A 20,129-nucleotide genomic window follows, 5' to 3' on the forward strand; every position below is an offset into this window, starting at 1 on the left:
GAAGGCGGCGGAGTCAACATTGAATATTTATTAATCGCCGTCGAAGGACGCTCGGTAATTACAGCCTCGCCGCGATCGCACCGGCGGCTCGTCACGGCCGACGAGTCCTGGCGGGGCCGGGACCGGGCGACGAGCGTCCAGCGGGGCCGGGGGGGGGCGGCCCCGGGAGGGAGGGGAGGGGGCCGGTGCATGCAGTACGGCCGGGCCCCCGGCCCCGCGCCCCGCGCTCCGCCGCCGCCGAGCAGTGTCCGGGCGGCGGGGATGGGGACCGGGAACCGGGACCGGGGAGCGGGATCGGCGCCCGGCGCGGGGGGTCTTGCATATCGTTGGCCATAAATATTTATTAATCGAAATGAAACGGAACGGAAACACGAAAGCACTTCTGGTGTCGGGCAGCGGGTCCCCTTTGCTACAACGGTTTGTGGGTTTTTGTTTCTTTTTCCCTTTTTCTTTTTTTTTTTTGTTGTTTTTTTTTTCCCCGTTTTAGTTTTTTTTTCCCCAAAACTTTTTTCTTTCCTACCCCCCCCCCCATTTTTTCTTTTTTTTTCTTTTTTTTTTTTTTTTTTTCGTTTTCAAAACATTTCTCAGAAATCCTCCTCCTCTCCTCCTCCCTGGTCTCTAAAAATGCTGGTTTCTCGAAGGTGGTGCGGGCAGGTTCCGACAAAAAAAAATCCCAAAAACCAAAGAAAACCCAACAAAAAAAAAAAAGCATTATCGGCTTCCCGGCGTCTCCCGGCTGAAGGAATGCGGCAAACCGGGACGGAGACCCCCGGGCCGGCGCCGCGGGGGGGGCGCAGCCCCGCCAGCCCCCCCGGAGCCCCGCTTGCATAGCTGCGGGCTGCGCTTCCCGGCTCCGCCAGCTCGGGAAAACCGGGGCGGCTCCGCGGGCGGGGGGTGGGGGTGTCTTTTTTTTTTTTTTTTTAATTATTATCATTATTTTTTTCTCTTTTTTTTTTCCTTTTTTTTTTTTTTTTTTTTTTTCTGTTTCAAGTTTTTAAAACAGGTAAAAAACGTCCTGACACACGCGCTGCGAGGAGCTCCCGGGGCGGGGAGCGGGGCCAGGGCCCCCCCAAAGCAAAGTGCATCTCGGAGCGTCCGCCGGGCCGGGCCTCTTGCATAGATAGAAATTGGGGTTCGTTCCTCCCTGCGCCTCTTTATTGCTTCGGAAAGTTTCGCTCCGCGCCGCAGCGCGGGCTCCTCTCGCTCCCACGGGCCGGGGCAGCGGGTGTCCAATGCCGGGGGGTCCGGGGGGGTCGGGGTCAGGGCTGGGGAGGGGAGAAACGGCCCAAAATGGGGGTGGGAGGGGGGGAAAAAAAATTAAAAGATAAATACATAAAATTTAATTAAAACGAATTAAAAATGAAACGAAGCGACTCGACCCAGAGGGTCGTGCTGGGTACCGGGGGGGCCTCCGGTGGGCTGGATGGGGGGGGTCGGCCCGTGCGGGGCGTCTCCCTTTGGAAAATAATGATAATAGTAATAGTAGTAATAATAATAATAATAATAGTAATAGTTATAATAGCTGTAATAGTTGTTATAATAATAGTGACGATAACAGCGATGATAATAAAATAACTAAATAAATTACATTAAATAATAAAGAAATAGCAATAAATAATGAAAATTTAAAAATAACGAAATCGACAATAATTTTAAAAAAATTAAGGAAAAGGGAAAATCCTCCCAAAAAAGCACTTTGTCCCCACGGGGCGCGGGGACCCGCCGCCGGGGCCGGGTCCCCATATTGCACCAAAGCCCACGGCGGAGCCCCGGGGGCCGGTCCGCGGGGCCGCCGCGGGTGGGGGGGGGGGGTGTGGGGGGAGTCTCCCTCCCTCTCCGCCACCTCGGCGATGGGGAGGGGTGTCGGGGAGGGGGTCAGTTGTGGAAGAAGGCGTTGAGCTCCTCGTACATGGGGCCCCGCTCGTGCGGGAGGTGCATGTCGTAGGGGAAGATGTTCTCGGAGTGGACCCCCCCGCGCATCCCCGCCGACCCGAAGACCAGGTTATGGGCGGCGGGGCGGGAGCCGGGCAGCGCCGAGTAGTGCATAGAGTAGTGGTAGCTTTTCTCGTGGTCGGGGATGAAGAGTCCTGCTTGAGGGAGAAGTTGCCGTTGATGCAGAGCGGGGGGCTGAGCCCCCCGTCGTACTCCGAGCTGTTGTAGTCGGGGGAGGTGTTGCCGTAGAGGCTCTCGTAGGCGGAGGCGCAGTAGCCGTGTGTCCTCAGCCCGTGCGGCCCGGGGCCGGCGGCGGGCGGGCAGGGCGCCGCGGCCAGCCGCGAGCAAGGGTAGGGGTAGGGATGCACGGCGAAGGAGGCGGCGTTGGGGCCGTGGAACCGACCCCCCTCCTGCCCCTGCTCCGTCAGGAAGTTGCGGGAGTTGAGCTGGAGGCAGCCGGCCACCAGGTTGGTGGTGGGCTGGGACAGCCCCTTGCACAGAGTCTGCACGTAGGAGACCAGGTCGGGCCGCTTGCCCGAGCGCAGGATCTCGGAGAGAGCCCAGATGTAGTTCTTGGCCAAGCGGAGGGTCTCGATTTTGGAGAGTTTTTGGGTTTTGGAGTAGCAAGGAACCACCTTGCGCAGGTTGTCCAGGGCCGCGTTCAGGTCGTGCATCCGGTTCCTCTCCCGGGCGTTCGCCTTCTGCCGCCGCAGCTTGGACCGCTCCAGCCGCGCCTTCGTCATCTTCCTCTTCTTGGGGCCGCGCTTCTTGGGCCGCTCGCCCTCCGCCTCCTCCAGGCCTTCCTCCTCCTCCTCCTCCTCCTCCTCGTCCCCTCCTAGCTCCCCTTCCTCCTTGCTCTCTCCCAGCGAACCCTCGGGCGGCTCCTCGGGGAGGGCGCAGCCCTTCCCCGCCCGCTCCTCCTTCTCGCTCCGGGCATCCTCCTCGCACTCCTCGGCCCAACCGGGGAATTTCGGGACTTCGGGGACCAGGCTGGGCTCGCTGAAAAGTCGCGTCAACATGGTGGCTGCAGCGGGGGGCAAAGAGCCAGGCGTTACCGGCGGCCCCGCCGCCCGCCCCCCCCCCCCCACCTCCCCGCCCCGCTCCCACCCGCCGGGACCGGCGAAAACGAATTGGGCGCGGGGCTGCCCGCCGCTGCCCCCCGCCCCCGTTATCCGACCCCGGGGCCATCGGGGCTCTCTCGAGGTGCGGCGATTCCGCCCCAGCCCGACCCCCGCCAGCCCCACCGCCGGGGTCCCCGCGGCCGCCACCCGCGCCCCTGTCCCGCTCCTCCGCACAACCCCCGCGCCTCCCCCGCTCCCGGCCCGCCCGATGCCCCCCCCCACCACGGTGCCCCGAGGGCCGGGCCCGGTGTCGCCGGTCCCTCTTTGACGCCTCCAACTTTTCCCTGCCGCGGGCGCGGAGCGGCCCCGGTCGCGGCTCCACCACCGCCTTCCCGGGGCCGGGGGGTCGAGGCGAGACCGCCGCGCCCACCCCGCATCCCCAGGTACCCCCCGTACCCCCTCCGGCCCGGTCAGCCGCGCCCGGCATCCCCTCCCCGCCCCGGGGCTCCCCGCGGCCGCCGGAGCGCGGCCCGTAAAATGCGGCGGCACCAACCGGGGGGCGGCGGGGGGCGGCGGGGGCGGCCGGGGCCCCCCCGGGGGGCGCGGTGGCCGCGGGCGGCGGCGCTGCCGGGGGCGCCCCCGGGGCCGGGCGGCGCGGCGGGGCCGGGGCGGGGGGCACCGCCCGGGGCGAGGGCCGGGGGCGCCGCGGGGGAGCGGGGGGGCGGCTCCGCCAGGTCGGGCCCCCCCGGGGCGGCGGCGCGGCGGCTCCGCGCTGATTTCGTTGATGCCGCTCGGCCGCCGCTGCCCGCTCCGTCCCACCGGGACCGCGGCGCCCCGGGCGCGCCCAGGCTTGGGGGGGGACCGGGGGCGGCGAAACCCCAACAACCCCCCTTGGGGGGGACTTCGGCGGGGGGAGAAAACCCCACCAGCGGGGCCCGCGGGGAGTGGGAGAACCGAGGGCCGGGGGAGAACGAAAGATGGGGGGAAAAAAGGGCGAGACGTGGCGGAGAAACAAAATCAACATGGAAGTTGCCTTTTCTCCATTCAAGTTTCCTCCGCTGCCCTCCCAACCCTCCACTTCTTACATAACTCACCTTCGGGCGGACCGCAGGAATTCTTATTTCATTGTTCCCAGCATCTTCTGGGAGCGGGACGCGGCTCCTTGAGGTGCTCCAGCCTCCTGCAGTCCTCTATCCAAAAGGAGGCGAGAGTGGCATCTCTACCCAGCAAAGGGGGTACCAGCTCTGCTGCCAGTGCCATATGGTTGGCACGTCATGCGCGAGAGCTATCACATGAGAGCTAATGATTGACATGCGCTTGCATTCAGGGAGATTTGTCTCTCTGGGGAAGGAGGACTCGCCATCTGTCACTCTGTACTCTAAAAAAAAAAAAAAAAAGAAAAAAAAAAAAGGAAAAAAAAAAAAAAAACCTCTTCCAAATCTCCAGCTCTGCCTACACGCTGCAAAATGGGACCCGGGCGAGATGCAGGCGATGGCGGGGCCGGGAGGAACAATGGAGCCAGCGGGAAAACTGGCCATCCTGGCTGGGCCAAGCGTGGCAGGGACACAGGCGGGCGCTGGGGTGAGGGGGGCAATGCCACGGGGACCCTCGCTGGGAGCTGGCATCTGCGGCTCGCCGCAAAATGCCGCGGCGGCTCGCCCGGGTCCGTCCCCACCCTCAGCCGGCAGCCGAGAGGCGATGGCTGCGGTGGCGAGGGCCTGGCGCGGGCTGGGGGCACGGCAGAGGTGGTGGCAGTGCCCAGTTTGGCCACACCGGTGCTGGCAGGGGGCTGCAGGTGTGGCGTGGGCAGGGCTGGTGGCTGCGGGGCCGCGTGTCCCCGTGCGGGTGGCACATGGAAGCGCTGGCACCCCCATGGCCACACAGTCACGCCAACGTCCCTCCACCCCGTGGCACAGCCCCACACGGCCTTTGGCACCCTCTGGGCACACACACACCAGCACACAGCCCCTTGCATGCTCCCACCCTCCCCGATGCACACAGGGGCTGAGCCCCCGTGGATGCCAATCCCACGGTGCTGGTGGCCGAGGCCCGGTCATGCCGCGGTGCAGCCAACGAGGCCTTTGTCTGTTAGGCAACTCCTCACTGCTCTGCCACCCTCCAGTCTCCAAATCTGTCCCCACCACAGTGACTGTGCACCCAGAAATCACTGCTGCCCTTTTGGTGGGCAGCAGCTGGGCCGTGGAACCTAAATGGGCACGCAGTGTCCCCAGAAGCCACTTCCCATCACCCAGTGCCCCGGTCCTGGCTGATCCACTGAGGCTGCTGCCATGTCCTGGATCTCCTCTGTCCCCACAAACCCGGGGGTCAGGTCCTGCCTGGCTTGAGGGGTGCGGCCAGGGGCTGGGTGCCACACACCAGCACGTGCCAGCCACACACGCCAGGCGAGGGTGGCACGGCCATGGCGTGGACACGGTGACAGTGGTGGCTGTGGCTGTGCCCACACGTAGACAAAGGGCTGGCCGTGCCCGGCCACCAGGGCTTTGCCAGGGCCATCAGTGGTGCCCATTCCCCCGGTGCAGGTGCCGGGGCTGGCACGTGACAGAGGGGCTCCGCCGGTGGCAAGCGTCCCCCCGGCACGAACCCTCCGACTGTCACTCACGGCTGCGGCCGAGCAGATGGCACCTGGGCTGGGGCTGGCCCGCAGGGAGGCAGGGCCCACCCCAGCCCTGCCAGTGCCGGTGCCATGCTGGGCACCGATTCCCGGGCACCCTCCTGGCACAACGCATCCCTTTCCCGCGGCACCGTTCAGCTCCCTCTGCTGCTGCCATCTTCGTTTTGCCGGTGGGCGACCTGCCGGGACCACGGTGCACCAGGAGCCCACCCTCACCTGGCGCCTGTGGCACATCAGAGCCAGATCTGGGTAAGTCCCCACTGCCCAGCTGCCGGTCCCCAGGCCAAGGGACTCCCAGCCCTTGGAGAGTGGCCACAGCCCAGGTGCCAGGGCAGTGAAGCCACCGGTGCCCCGGTTCCTGGCATCAGAATTACGGCCCATGGGGGACCAATGGGGACCCTGATTCTGCATGGGGCCGAGGAGATGCCTCAGTGTGGGTGGCCGAGCTGGCCCTTGTGGGGACAAGGATGGGGACAGGGATGAGCCACAAGCCCCTGGCCCAGTGTACCCATTACAGCCTAATTAGCAGCCAGTGAGGGCGAGGGTGGGCGCTGGCGTGAGGCTCATCAGCATGCGCAGTGCTTGGAGGGAGAAGAAAGTGGAGACATGAAACAGGGAGAGGAGATGAAAGGGGAGCAGGGAGATGAAAACCCAAAGCTCTGCCTCGGCGGGTGCAGCGGGCGGTGCCAATGGCCTTCGGCCGGACTGTGCCTGGACACGGCCCTCTGAGAGGGCAGGAGTGGCATCCCCGTGCTGTCCCCATGCTGTCCCCTCCACCATGGCTGGTGGTGGCACAGGGCAGAGCAGGGCAGGGGCAGCCCCGTCCTGGTCCTTGGGTGACTTTGGGAAGGAAGGGGCTTTATCCACAGAGGTGAGCAGGGATCTGGCAGCACAGTGCAGGGGCTGGATGAGCAGGATCCATCCCACGGGAACTGGGGCTGTCCTGTGCAGCAGGGGCAGGTGAGGCTGAGGTGAACCCAGGACCAGGCACAATTTGGGGAGCACTTTGGAGCAGGGGGGGAGCAGGATGGGAGCAGGGCTGGGTTCTGCCTTTTTGTGTGTGGAGGCTGGGGGAGACGGCCCAGTGACCCCGGGGCTCTGCTCCCCATCGCACTCATGGTCCTCGTGTGCAGGGACCGGCTGTCCCAGCACTGCCACCTCCGGTCCCTGGCCACCCCCATTATGTCTCTGGTGGCCTCGGTGCCAGGCAGGCACGGTGAGGAGTTTAGCAGAGGCATGAGGCTCTTTCCTCCCCCAAAATCCATCCTCCACGTCCCTTCCCTCCCTCCAGCAGGAAGCGATGGGTACAGCCGGGGACCCTGCCTGCGGCAGCGATGGCTCTGTCCCCGAGGTGCGTGCCAGGGGACACGGTGAGGGCACGGAAGCAGGTCGGCCCTGGCAGAGCCGGCGGTGGGAGCCGGGTGCTGGGTGGTGCTGGGACACGGCTGGGAGCCAGCTGGGCCCTCGGTGGCTCCGGGGGCCCCGCGTGGGGCGAGTTCGCCGGGGCTCAGCCGGCTGCCACAGCCCCGGCGTGGGGCCAGCCCGTGGCACCGCGGCGGCTGCCTCGGCCAGGCCACGCTGCCCCCACCCCGGTGTGGCACGGGGCTCATCCCAGCTGGGCCCTGTCACCGGTGGGGTTCCTGCTGGCCCTCAGCGAGGCCGATCCATGCGGGGCCCGGGCGATGGATCCGGCTCCGGCATCTCCCCGCGAGCGGTGGCGGGGGGAGGCGGGGGCCGCTGCCAGATGGAGCCGGCTCTGCACTGCAATATTTCTGGGAGGTGAAGGCTGGGGAGAGATGGATGCGCTAACGTGCGGCGGAGCCACCGCCGGGAATGTCACTGAGGGGAGGAGAGCGGCGGGAGCAGGGGCTGAGCCCATCCCTGTCCCCATCCCTGTCCCCGTCCTTGTCCCCGCTGCCTTCGGGCCGGGTCCCTGGAGCAGCTCCACCCTCGTAGGACCCATCCCCGGGCATCTTCCAGTCAGCGGGTGAGCAGGGTCCCAGCTGCGGGTGGGGGGCTCTGGGGGATGGGAAGGGGTGGGTGCTGCCCTGCCCGCCCCCGTGTCCCTAAAAGTCCCTGCAGTGGGGACTGTGCAGGGTCATGGGTGGGGAGCTTGGGAGGAGGAAGCTGATGGAGGAGGGAAACTGAGGGAAGAGAGGGGGGGCCCTGGCTGGACTGGCATCAGGGGGATTTAGGGAACTCCCTCATCTTCTGCCAGAGGAGGGTGGGGAGATGCTGTGCCAGCCCTGGGGCTGTGGCATGGCCGCTTCACCCACTGGATCCTGCTCCCAGAGCATCCAAATTCCTGCTCATATCCCCCACCTGCGTCCCCAGCCTGTCCCCCAGCCTGTCCCCCACAGTCACGCACTGGCCAGGGACTTGACAAGTGCTTTTTAAGCCACACGTTGTTAATTAGGAAAATGACACCTGGGAATTGCCCAGTGGGAAACTGCCGGAGCCGTGGCTCCACGTGGGGCTGGGGACAGATGATCACGGGTTGGGGACACTGCAGACTTGTCCCCCGTGCCCCACACTCCATTGTCAGCTGGTGTGTTCGCCCCTGCTGGGGTCAGATGTCCTTTGGGGACAGCGGGTGACAGGGACAGGGGACCCCAACCCTGGGCTGGAGTGAGCTGCCGTTGTGCCACCAGCAGAGCTGGCTGCTGCCGAGGTAACAAGGCCACCCTGATGACGTCACAAAAACCTGTGACGTCACAGCTGGTCTGTGATGTCACCAGGCTTCAGGAGTGGCCACAGCAGCCTCTCCACGGCCGCCGGGGCAGGTCGGGAGGCACTCACTGGCGGTGCCACCAGTGCGGGCACAGCTGAGTGGGTGCTGCTGGCAGCGGCCCCAGTCCCCCGTGGCAGATGGCGGCTGCCCGGGCCCGTTCCGGGGGCTGGCTGGGCCCGGTGCTGGGGGGATGTGGCACATGGGGGTGGTGGGGGCTGCCCATAGCCATGGCCCCCTCCATCGCCCCCCATTTCACTTGCTTGTCCCCCAAAACCAGGGACAGGCAGCTGGTGGCCCTCCTGGAAGTGTGTCAGGCCTCAGCCAGAGGCGTGGGCACAGGTGAAGGGGCACCTGGGTGGCACCAGGGACAAAGGTCAAGGGCTGGACTCAGAACTGTGGGGCTGGGGGTGCCTGAGGAGTCTCAGGTCGCATCCCCTGGGAGCGGGTCCAGCCCGGTGCTGCTGCCACAGAGCTCAGCTGCTCCCGCCACCCCCACAGTACAGGGGACCCCAGCGTGGGGCACCCTGGGGTGCTCTCCTCATCCCTGGGTGCCCCAATCCCTGGGGACACTCGGGACCCCCATCCCGCCTCCCGGGTGCTTTTGGGGACCCTGACTCCGAGAAGCAGCACCCCCACCCCAACGCCGAGGTGGGGGGGCCTGGCAGGGAGTGGATTTGGGGAGATGGGGAGTGTCTCCATGGCGACTGAGCGCGATGACGACAGTCGCCATGGCGAGGCTGCGTGGCCCGGCCCGTTGCCATGGTGATGCGCCTGGCACAGCCAGTCGCCATGGAGATGGCCGAGGGATGGAGCGGTCCCCATGGCTTGGGGACCCGGGCTGGGATGGGATGGGGGAAAGGGGGTGTCCCGGGGGCTGAGCCCCCCAACCCCGCACGCGGGGCCTCGCCGGTGCCGCCGCCTGCCCGGTGCCGCCTCGTGCCCGGTGCCGCCGCCGCCGCCCGGGATCATTTTCGCGAGGCTTTTCCACTCCAGTTCACACTCCCATCTGACAGGCCCAACTTCTCATTTTCAGAGTAATCACTCCACTGCACTAATTGCACATGCAAATATGCAAATTCGTATTAATTAATTACTATACTAATTAGTTCTGTGGTATTTGCGAGTAATAAATCATTCGGAGGGAGCGGGAAGCTGGAGACCTGGCCCATTTACACTTCGCATAAAAATTTAATAGGCGCTCCGGCTGATCCGGGACAGCCGCGCCACCGCGCTTAAAGGCACAGAGCTGGCCTGGCACGGTGTGGGGGGCACGGGCCCCCCCGGCCCTGCCCCAGCGAGGGCGTCAGGGTGTGCAGAGTGGGCAGGGAAAAGCAAAATTGGGGAAAAGCACCGGGGAGGAGGAATGGGGGTGGTTTGGGAGTAGGTGATGTGAGGGGGGTGATGGATGTGGTGGTGGTGGTGTTGGTGGTTTCCTTGTGGGGAAACTGAGGCAGAGAGGACAGGGTGGGGGTCCCTGCTGCTGCACTCCAGCATGTGGGGGGGCAGTCTTCCCTCGCCCCTCCTGGCACTCAAAGATGGGGGTACCCGGGGGGGGTCACCCTGCTCGGCAGCTGGGCTGGCTCTCACCGGCCACGGCTGCTACAACGGCACGGTGACCACACCAGAATGGACACCAGACAGGCACCGTGACCACACCGGCACCGTGACCACACCGGCACCGCGATCATGCCAGCATCACGACTGCGACCCCACTGCCAGCGTGTCCACATGCCACCACATGCCAGCGTGGTGGCCACACTGCCACGGTGACCACATTGGCACCGTGACCACTGCCACCACAGCAGCACCGTGACTGTGCCAGCGCGGCGACCATGCTGTCAGGGTGACCACATTGGCACCACGACCAGCCTGGCACCGCCACCACGCCGGCACCGCGCTCGCGCCAGCCCGGCGCAGCCGCTCCCCGCTGCCACCTTGGGGGATTTTGCGAGCCTTTAATTGTCGTAAGCACAGATTAATTAAGCAGCGATAAACACAAACCCATGCATTATTGATGAATAAGGGTGAGTTCAGGTTGGTGCGATCGGTGTAATTAAATATAAACCTCAAGCTGCCCATTGTTAACGGACAAATTACATTACTATTGCGACACGTGTCGGGGCGCCGCGGCCGGCGAGGGGCTCACGCCCTTGCACCTCCACCCACAGCCCCCAGAGAGGGGATGTGGGGCAGGAAGGGGGACCCCACAGCGCCGGGGCCAGGCCCTTTTCCATGCTGGATCCGCGTGCAGCGAGGATGCAGCTCCACAGGCCCAGGGACACATCGCGGATCTGTGGGGACAGCAGAGATGGGGTGTCCCCACACGGCCGCTGTGGATGGCACAGCCCTGGCACACACATGAACACACACGTGGATGCACATGCGTGAACATGCCTGGCACACACGTGCAGATGTGCCGAGCCCTGGCACACACATGAACACACGCGTGGATGCACATGCGTGAACATGCCTGGCACACACGTGCAGATGTGCCGAGCCCTGGCACACACATGAACACACACGTGGATGCACATGCGTGAACATGCCTGGCACACACGTGCAGATGTGCCGAGCCCTGGCACACACATGAACACACACGTGCCCATCCCCGGCGCACACACACACATCCACACCCCCTCCAGACTCCTCCTTCCTTGTTCCCTCCTCCCCTACCCAAACACCCCCCCCGCAGCAGGGGAACCCCCCCCCTCACCGCGGCCCGGCAGCCCCGCCCCCCCCTGCATGACCAGAGCCCCCCCCGTGGGCACCGCACTGTCCCCTACATCCCTCTGGGATCCCCCTGTGCCAGGCACCGTGGCCGTGTCCCCTCCCCGCAGGCACCGGGCTCTCCCCGTTGAGTCCCCGGGGACACCCCCACACCCCCACGGGGACAAGTGGCAATGACCCCGGGGGGCTGCGGGAGAGTGGCGAGCCCGGCTGTGCCCCCCTGGCCCCCCTTGCCCGGCGCGGGGTGGGGGTGCCAGCTGGAAGCTATTTATTAACCAGTCATGGTTAAATTGGTTTATAAATTAACAGATGTTTTAACTTTATTCTTTCTTCTGGGAATGGAGGCAGCAAACTGGTCTGTGCTGGCGGCCGGGACCCCCCGGGGGGGGTCAGCGATGGGCTGGGGGGAGCGGGGCTGGGAGCCCCCCTTCAGCCCACCCTGGCAGGGCTCCGTGGGGGCACCAGGATGAGTTTTAGGATCCTTTGGGGTCCCACCTCCGCGGGGAAGGGGGTGGGTGGGGCTTCAGTTTGTAAAGGGCACGTGCTACAGGTGGGTAAACTGAGGCACGTGATGACCCCGGGCTGCCTCTCCGAGTCTCACCACTGCACCCCTTCCCTCCTGGAATCCCCCAGATTTGTCCCCCCCCCCCAAGTCCCCCCTTTATGCTCCCCGGATTCCCCCAGAAAGTTCCCCCATCAAGGTTTTTCCCGTTCAGCACACCCTGGCACCGGGCTCTGTGTGCATTAACCCCCCCAAACCAGCACAGCCCCTGCTTGGCTGGGTGCCCACCCCGGGGGTGCTGCCCCAGGACCCCCCCAGTGCCCCCAGCCCCCAGTCCCACCCCGTGGTGCGGATGCAAGGCTTGGCGTGGGCCAGTGGCTGGTGGCCGGTGGCCAGTGGCTGCCAACCAGGAGGGCTCCAGCCGCGGCTCCGCTCCGGCCACCCTGTGCCAAAGCCCTTGAGTCGCTGCCCGGCCCACGCGGCCGTGCCAGCCCCGGGTGGCCGTGCCAGCCTGGCCATGCCAGCGTCGGGAGTGACATCTGCCACCGCGTGCCACGGCGCCGACGCAGGGCTGGTGCGGGCACCGATGGCACCAGGACCCGGGGGGATGCAGCCCCCTGCCCGCCCTGTTGGGGGTTCAGGGGTGCGACTCTTCCTCGTCGTGCTGGGGACGCGGCCGCCCCTGTCCTGCCAAGTGTGGGGACACAAGGCCCCATCCTGCCGGGAGTCCAGGGACACGGCCCCTCCTCGTGCCAGGGCTGGATCCCCCGCACTTTTTGGGGATAGGGGGTGGCGGACCACCCCACATCATGCTAAAAGCATGGGATTGGAGCCCCCTGATGGCGGCGGGTTATAGGGTTGCAGCCCCCCAGTCCTGCCTCAGTTTCCCCATTGCACCCCCCAGTGCTGCCCAGTGTCGCTGAGTAGGGCAGTGGGTGCCTTTTCCCCAGCCCCCCATGAAGCCCCATTTTGGCAAAGTCCCTCCCAGGCCCCCTTCCCCTCTGCAGCCCCCCCAGGGTGGTCGCTGGGGGGGGGGGGTTCCTAGCAGTGAAGGGGTTAAGCCCCCTGCGCGGCCCCCCCCCTCCCTCCCACCGCCCCCTCGGGCTCCCACGCGTGCTCTGCTCCCACGCGCGTTCCCACTCCCGGCATCTCCTCTGCACCCAGGGGAGCCCCGGCCCCCCACCCGCCGCCCCCGCTGCAGCTCCTGGGGGACGGCTGCACCCACGGGGGGTCTTGGGGTGCGGGGGGGGGGGCTCGGCCCAGGGAGAGATGGGAGGGGGACACCCCCGCAGGACCCGGAGGGGGATACCGGGGTGAAGGGCACTGAGTGGGGGTCCCGGCACCTCCGACCCGACCCCCGCCCATCCTGTGGCCACGCCCCCTCCGCGCACAGGCCCCGCCCCCCGGCACTCACCCTTGGGCCGTGCGCTCGTCCCCGCGGTGTGTTCGTGTCCCCGCAAGGCCCTGTCCCTGCGATGTCCTGTCCCAGTAAGGTCCTGTCCCCGTGGCACCCTGTCCCCTGATGTACCCCACCACCACAACAATGTCCCCGGCACACCTTGTCCCCACCACGCTCCATCCCTGCTGGGCACTTCGTCCTCATGGGACCCTGTCCCCACGATGGCCCATCCCTGCTGGGCACTTCGTCCTCATGGGACCCTGTCCCCACCATGCTCCATCCCTGCGACACTTCGTCCCCATGGGACCCTGTCCCCACCATGCTCCCTCCCCAGCACACCCTGTCCCCACCATGCTCCATCCCTGCGACACTTCGTCCCCATGGGACCCTGTCCCCACCATGCTCCCTCCCCAGCACACCCTGTCCCCACGATGGCCCATCCCTGCTGGGCACTTCGTCCTCATGGGACCCTGTCCCCACCATGCTCCCTCCCCAGCACACCCTGTCGCCACGATGGCCCATCCCTGCTGGGCACTTCGTCCTCATGGGACCCTGCTGGGCACGATGCTCCACCCCCAGCACACCCTGTCCCCGCGGTGCTCCATCCCCAGGGCACCCTGTCCCCGTGGCACCCTGTCCCCACGATGTTCCGTCCCTGGTGTGCCACCCCCCCCCACCACCACGACGCTCTGTCCCCATCTTGTCCCCACGACGGTCCATCCCCACACCCTCTGCCCCCGTGGCACCGCGCCACGTCCGTCCCCACGGCTCCGCGGTGGGCGCAGGCTCCTCGCCGGTGCCCGCTGGCGGGGGGCGAGCGCTTCTTCCCTCAACCTGCTGCTATTTTTACTCTCTCTGCGGGAGGATTCGCTGCTGCGCGGAGCTGCAGCCCCCGCGGCACCGCGGCACGGGCACGGGGACGGGCACGGCACGGGGTGCCCACGGTGCTGTCCCGGCGACGAGCGGGGCCATGTGTGCCACACGTGTGCCTGCAAGGTGCCCCCGTGTTCCGGGCCCGGTGCGGCCCCCCCCCGTGCCACGCTGCAGGTGCCACCCGCGGGTGACGGTGCGTGGGCGCGGGCGCGGGCGGCGCGTGCCGATCCCGGGGGGCTGCGGGTGCCGGCGCTGCCGCAGCGCAGGGAGGGGAGGGGGCCCGGCCACCCCCTCACACGGCGTCTTCGTGGGTGGGAGAAGCGGGAACGGCAGCGGGATGGAGCCCGGGAACCTGTTGCCATAACGACTCGGGTCCTGGGATGGGGACGGTGCTCGGAGCCTGGCACGGGGACACCCGGCACAGGGCCAGCCAGGGGACAGGGTCACCGTGGGACCCCTCACCTTGTCCCCAGATTTTGGTCCCCATGAGGACACTGGGCTCTGCTGGCGCCTGTCCCTGATTTGTCCCCGCCCGGGTGGTCACTGCGCTGTGCCACAGGCACAAGTTTGTCACCCAGAGACAGGTTTTGTCACCCAGAGCCCGGCTTTGTCGCACAGAGCCAAGATTTGTCACGCAGATCCAAGATTTGTTGCCCAGAGCTGGACTTTGTCACCTAGAGTTGGCCTTTGCCACTCAGAGCCGAGATTTGCCACCCAGAGCCAGGATTTGCCACCCAGAGCCAGGATTTGTCACCCAGAGCCGGGCTTTGCCGTGTTTTGCCGAGCTTTGCCGCGTGGTGCCGGGCGGGCGGGAGGCTGGTCCATGGCTCGGTGCCACTCGGGTAAATATTTTGCTGGAGCGGTGGCTGCTGGCCCACGGCCACCCGCAGCCGTTGGAGCACCGGGAGATCCGGGGGACGGAGCCAGTTCCCAGCTCCCCCTTCCTCGTTCCTGCTCGGAGGCGGCTCCCATCGACACCGCCCCGGGACATCCCAGGAGGGGACGAGCCACCGATCCGGCTGCTGCCGACCCCGCTGTCCCCCTGCATGGGGACCCCCTGGTTATGCCCCTTCGGTGGGGCCGGGAGAGGTGCCTCGATGTCCCTCGTTCCCTGCCTGGAATGTGCAGTTGTCCTGGGGGATGAACCCCCCACCACTTCCCCAGGGGGAACATTTTATGTCCCGTGGGATTTTCTATGGGGAAAATCTCCAAAAGCTGGGGAAGAGACAGGGCAGGTGGGCACAGCCCTGGGTGAAGCCACAGCTCCCGCACCCTCGACATTCCGGGGGCTGCAACTTGGTGTGGGGAGACCCCCGGCACATAGGGGATGGGATGTTTTGGGAGTCCCGTGTCCCCACGGATAGGGACTCTCTCCCCACTCTCTCCAGACTGGTGGCCCTGTCCCGTGTGGCACAGAGCAGCCGGGTGGGGGGAATTTTGCCGCTGCCCACATAGGGGCGGGAGCGGCTGTCCCTCTGTCCCCTGCCCCTCACCTCTGGGGAGACTCAGGCGTAAGGAACAGGGACACGCACGGAGCCACCCGTCCCTGTCCCAACGCAACCGGCCACTGCAGGCGGGGTCCCCCATGGCAGGGAAGGGGTTAAGGACCCCCCACAGGTTGGCTGAACCCCCTGGGGGGCTCCCCAAGGACTCATTACCGCGGCCTCAGCCCCCCTGCCCGGGGAGGGGGGGAATGAATAATTCAGCTCCTGGTAGGAAGACGCGTCCTCCCTCCCTCTCCTTCCTCCTCCTCCTCCTCCTCCTCACCGGCTCTGCCTTCCCCACCTCCCGCCACTCTCATTCCTCGCCGTACCGAGCCCCGGGTGCCACCGAACTCCGCTCGGTACCGGTGCCAGAGACCCCCCGGCTCCGGTGACTCCCGGCCAAGGCCATGGACCCCAAGGAGCGCAAGAAGATCCAGTTCTCCGTGCCGGCCCCCCCCAGCAACCTGGACCCCCGCGCCGTCGAGATGGTGAGAGGGGGAGCGGGGAGAGGGAGAGGGGAGCGGGGAGCGGGGCCAGCCCGGGGGTCCCTCCTCTCTGCCGGGGCCAAGCGCTGCCGGTGACCTCGGGGCAAGGAGGGACCCCCGGAATGACCGTGGGGGACGGGAGGGGGACACGGGAGAGCCCGAGGGTGCTGGAGGGACGCGGGGAAGGACAGGGACAGCGGGGACGGGATGGGGACAGAGTGGGACAGGAGGGAGCGGGTGGGACCAGGGGGATCGAAGGGGACGGGAGGGACGGGATGGGACCGGGAGAGCAGGACAAGGGGGATGGGAAGGGACAGAGGGGACAAGGCAGGGGATGGGACAAGGGGGATCGGAGGGGACAGGAGGATCAGGATGGGACCGAGAGAGCAGGACAAAGAGGATCGGAGGGGACAGAGGGGACAAGGCAGGGGATGGAAGGGACAGAGGGGACGGGGGGGATGCGTTGGGACATATGGGATGGGACAGGGGGGAGGTGGGAGGGGACAGAAGGAGGGAGGGGATGGATTCAGGGGGAGATCGGAAGGGACAGAGGGGACAAGAGGAAGAGGATGGGACCGGCAGAGCAGGGTAAGGGGGATCGGAGTAAACAGGGCATGAGACGGGTGGGACAGACCGGATGGGACTGCGTGCGGGACACAGAAAGGGACGGGCTGAGGAAGAGACGGGGACAGGATGAAAGAGCTCCAAGGTCCCCGTGGAAGCTGCGGTCCCGCACAGGGAGAGTTGTGCCGGGGAGAGAGGGACAGGGACAGGGATGGCACAGGAGAGCAGGGAAGGGATGAGACAGAGGGCACAGGATGTGGACAGGGATGGGATGAAGGGGACAGGATACGCTGGGAGTCGGTGCAGCCACCCCCGCCGGTTGTCCCTGATCCGAGGGGACGTTCCCAGCACACGCCGGACCCAGAGTCCCCCCCGAGGAGCTGGTCTGGGGCTGGGATGCACTGGGGACACCCCGGGGAGCCCGTGCCGGGTGGGTTTGTGGCCCTGCACCCACAGGCGCACACACCCTCACACACGTGCAGACACGTGTCCCTGGGGCGCAGGGCAGGGGACAGGGGACCCGGGGCGTCCCCAGCCGGTGACACCCCGCTGTGCCCCAGATCCGCCGGCGGAGGCCCACGCCGGCCATGCTCTTCCAGCTCTCCGAACACTCCTCCCCAGGTGAGCGGGGCCGGGGGACGTCTGGTCCAGGGACGGGAGGTGGTGGCAGGGGTGGGACATGGTGTCTGTCATGCACGGTGTCTGGGATGGGACACGGTGGCGGGGAGGGGACGTGGCGGGGGTGGGATATAGTGTCACCTGTGGAATGGGATGTCTGGCAAGGGAGACGGTGGCAGGGAGGGGACGGGGTGTCACATAAGGAAGGGGGTGGCAGGGAGGGGACGCGGGTCCCTGGCGGGCAGGGTAACCCCTGGAGGGGGTCCGAGAGTGGGCAGGACCCTGCCCGGCCCCGCTGGGTGCCCGTGTCCCACTCACCCTTCTCTCCCCGGCGCCGCTGACACAGAGGACGAGAACCTGCCCTACCAGGTGAGTGGGCGCCGGGATCCCCGACACAGCCCCGCTCCCCCGTCCCGTGTCCCCAGGGGGGGTTATCGGGGCCCAGCCCCAGCACCTGGAGCTTATCGGCTCCTTCCCGGCACGGGCACACGGCGCCAGTGCCGGGAACGGGGACAGGGACACAGGATGGGGACATGGAGCCCAGCCAGGCTGTGCGAGTTTGGCCGCGGTGCAAACCAGCGCGTGACCGTCGTGGGTCACTCCCGCAGTGTCCCCAGTACCGTGTCCCCAGTGCCACATCCCCTTGGAGGGGTCTCCATTGTGAGGTCCCAAAGACAAGGTCTCCATAACAGGGTCACCATCAGGGGCAGCCCAAAACCACGTCCCCAAGGCAATGTCCCCATCGTGGTGACCCCAGTGCCACGTCCTCATGGCAGTGTCCCCGTAATGGGGGTCCACAACATAGGATCCCCATGGCAGGGTCCCCTCAGAAGAGTCCTCAGGATGGTGTCCCCAGTACCCCATCCCCACTGCAAGGTCCCCACCTCAGGGTCCCCAGCACAGGGTCCCATCATGGCATCCCCAACACCATGTCCCCAGCGCCTCATCCCCTTAGCAGGATCCTCATTGCTGGGGAGGGGTGGGTGTCAGCTCTATTGCGAGACCCCCATCGCAGCCTCCCACCTCGCTGGGTGGTTCCCGGCTCTCCCGGGGCCGCGGTGACCCCCGTGGGGACACCAGGCCCCCGCATCCCAACGCCGCTCCCCCTGCAGCGCTCGTCGGGCGAGGGCTGCCTGCTCAAACCAAAGAGGACCAACCCGTGTGCCTACACCCCGCCCTCGCTCAAAGGTACCGCCCGCGGGGGCACCGGCGGCACGGGGGCAGCGCGGGGGCTGGGGGGACACCCCGGTGCTCCCAGTGCCCGGTGACACCGGCGTCTCCCCAGCGGTGCAGCGCATCGTGCAGTCCCACCTGGAGAGTGGCATGGGCGGGGGTGACAGCTCCGACGGGGAGCCCGACGACGGCTGCGACCCCGACAGTGCCCTCGAGTCTGGTGAGGGGACCGGGCGACATGGGGATGGGGCTGCCGGAGCCCAGGGGATGCGGGGACATGGATGCCACAGCCTGGGGGACACAGGGACACGGGGAGGGGGATTCTGGAGCCCAAGGGATGTGGGGGTGCGGTGATGGGGCTGCTGGAATTTGGGGGATGGGGACGTGGCGCTGGCAGAGCCCAGGGGACAAAGAGACGTGGGGACACGGGGCCACAGACACAGGGGTGGCAGAGCCCCGGGGATGTGGGAACATGGGGACCAGAAGCCCAGGGTATATGGCGACGGGATTGCTGGAGCCTGGGGGACACGGGGAATGGGGACGGGGCTGCTGGAGCGGGGACGGGGATCATCATCCCCTGTAGCCCTCGGGGACAAGGCGTGTGCCAGGGCTGGGACACGGACCGGCTGCTGCCGGTGCTGTGCTTGCTGCCCGCCAGCGAGGCCACCACGTTCCCCCGCCGGGCCGTGTCCCCGTCCCCCGCGGGGCCGGGTGACGCCAGCCGGACCCCCGGCCGCTGTCTGACGCGGCGCTGCCGGGCCCCGGCGGTGCCCCGGTGCCGCGCGTGCCTCGCGGTGCCCCGGCCTCATCGACCCCCGCCCGGGCAGCCCCGGGGAGCCAGGGCAGAGCCGAGCGCAGCTACTTCCCCGCCGGGCTCAAGGCGCACAAGCGGAAAGGTAACGGGATGGGGACGGGGGTGGCGGAGAGATGGGGATGGAGGGGGACAGGGATGGCAGGAGGGTGGGGGATGGATGGGGGTGACGGGGGGACAGTGGGAGGAGCAGGGGTGGCAGAGGGATGGCAGGAGGACAGACACGGTGGAGGGGATGGCGGAGAGACACGGGTGGCAGGAGGATGGGGACAGCGAGGGGACGGGCTGATGGGAGCGAAGGATATGGGGGTGGCAGGAGGACTGGGACAGCAGGACAGGGATGGCAGGAGGACGGGGATGGCGGGGACACAGGGACAGCGAGGGGACGGGCTGATGGAGGGATGGGGATGATGGGGGCGAGGGATATGGGGGTGGCAGGAGGACTGGGACAGCAGGACAGGGATGGCAGGAGGACGGGGATGGCGGGGACACAGGGACAGCGAGGGGACGCGGCTGCCGGGCGGGCACCAGGGCTTGGGGCCGCGTCCCCCCCCCACCTCAGCGGGGTCTCCTCACGCTGTGGGTCCCTGGGGCCGCCGTGCTGGTCCCCACAGGCGGGCAGAAGGTGTCCTTCGCCGGCGGCATCGACGAGCGCGAGGAGGACCTGAAGTCGCTGACGGTGTCAGAGATCCCCGAGGACCCCGAGGGAGCGGAGGGTGACGAGGAGGAGCCGGGGCAGGAGCAGGACGGTGGCACCGGGGGTACGTGGGCTGTCACCCCCCGTCCCCGCTGTCCCCGGTGCCACCACGCCCGGCGCTGACGCCCCGTTTCTGTCCCCAGAGCGGCGACACGTCGGCTTCGCCGAGGTGCCCTCGCGCCCCATCGGCACCGAGCGCCACTCGCCCACCTTCCCTCTGGGCACCAGTTAGCTGGCACCGGGCACCGGGCACCGGCCCCCCGGCCCTCCCGGCCCCCGCAGCTTCGCCTGTGCCCCCCGGCTGCCCCCCGCCCGCTGCCTGCGCTTCGTCTGCCGTGCGCCATGCGCCGTGCGCCATGTGCCGTGTGCCGCGCCATGCTGGGCCGCGCCGGGACACGTCGGGACCCCCCCGGCCACGGCCGCCCCCTCCCCACGGGCCT

At 67.1% G+C, this 20,129-nt stretch overlaps 2 protein-coding genes across 2 annotated transcripts; one reads left to right on the forward strand and one right to left on the reverse strand.

The window, feature by feature from the left end:
- Positions 1 to 1,752: 1,752 nt before the first annotated feature.
- Positions 1,753 to 4,228, reverse strand: NEUROD2 (neuronal differentiation 2). Its single transcript, XM_068212050.1, is given in 3 exon segments — positions 1,753 to 2,073; positions 2,076 to 2,956; positions 4,088 to 4,228. Coding segments are annotated over 2 exon segments (1,074 nt in total). The 5' UTR covers positions 2,952 to 2,956; positions 4,088 to 4,228; the 3' UTR covers positions 1,753 to 1,875.
- Positions 4,229 to 15,351: 11,123 nt separating this feature from the next.
- On the forward strand, positions 15,352 to 19,988 carry PPP1R1B (protein phosphatase 1 regulatory inhibitor subunit 1B). The gene is made up of 8 exons (XM_068212472.1): positions 15,352 to 15,829; positions 16,951 to 17,011; positions 17,355 to 17,377; positions 18,121 to 18,196; positions 18,294 to 18,401; positions 19,009 to 19,077; positions 19,607 to 19,753; positions 19,833 to 19,988. The coding sequence occupies exons 1-8, from the start codon at positions 15,749 to 15,751 to the stop codon at positions 19,919 to 19,921; spliced, it is 654 nt and encodes a 217-aa protein (XP_068068573.1). The 5' UTR covers positions 15,352 to 15,748; the 3' UTR covers positions 19,922 to 19,988.
- The last annotated feature ends 141 nt before the right edge of the window (positions 19,989 to 20,129 follow it).

This window comes from Anomalospiza imberbis, chromosome 22, assembly GCF_031753505.1.
Source record: "Anomalospiza imberbis isolate Cuckoo-Finch-1a 21T00152 chromosome 22, ASM3175350v1, whole genome shotgun sequence".
Lineage (NCBI taxonomy): Eukaryota > Metazoa > Chordata > Aves > Passeriformes > Viduidae > Anomalospiza > Anomalospiza imberbis.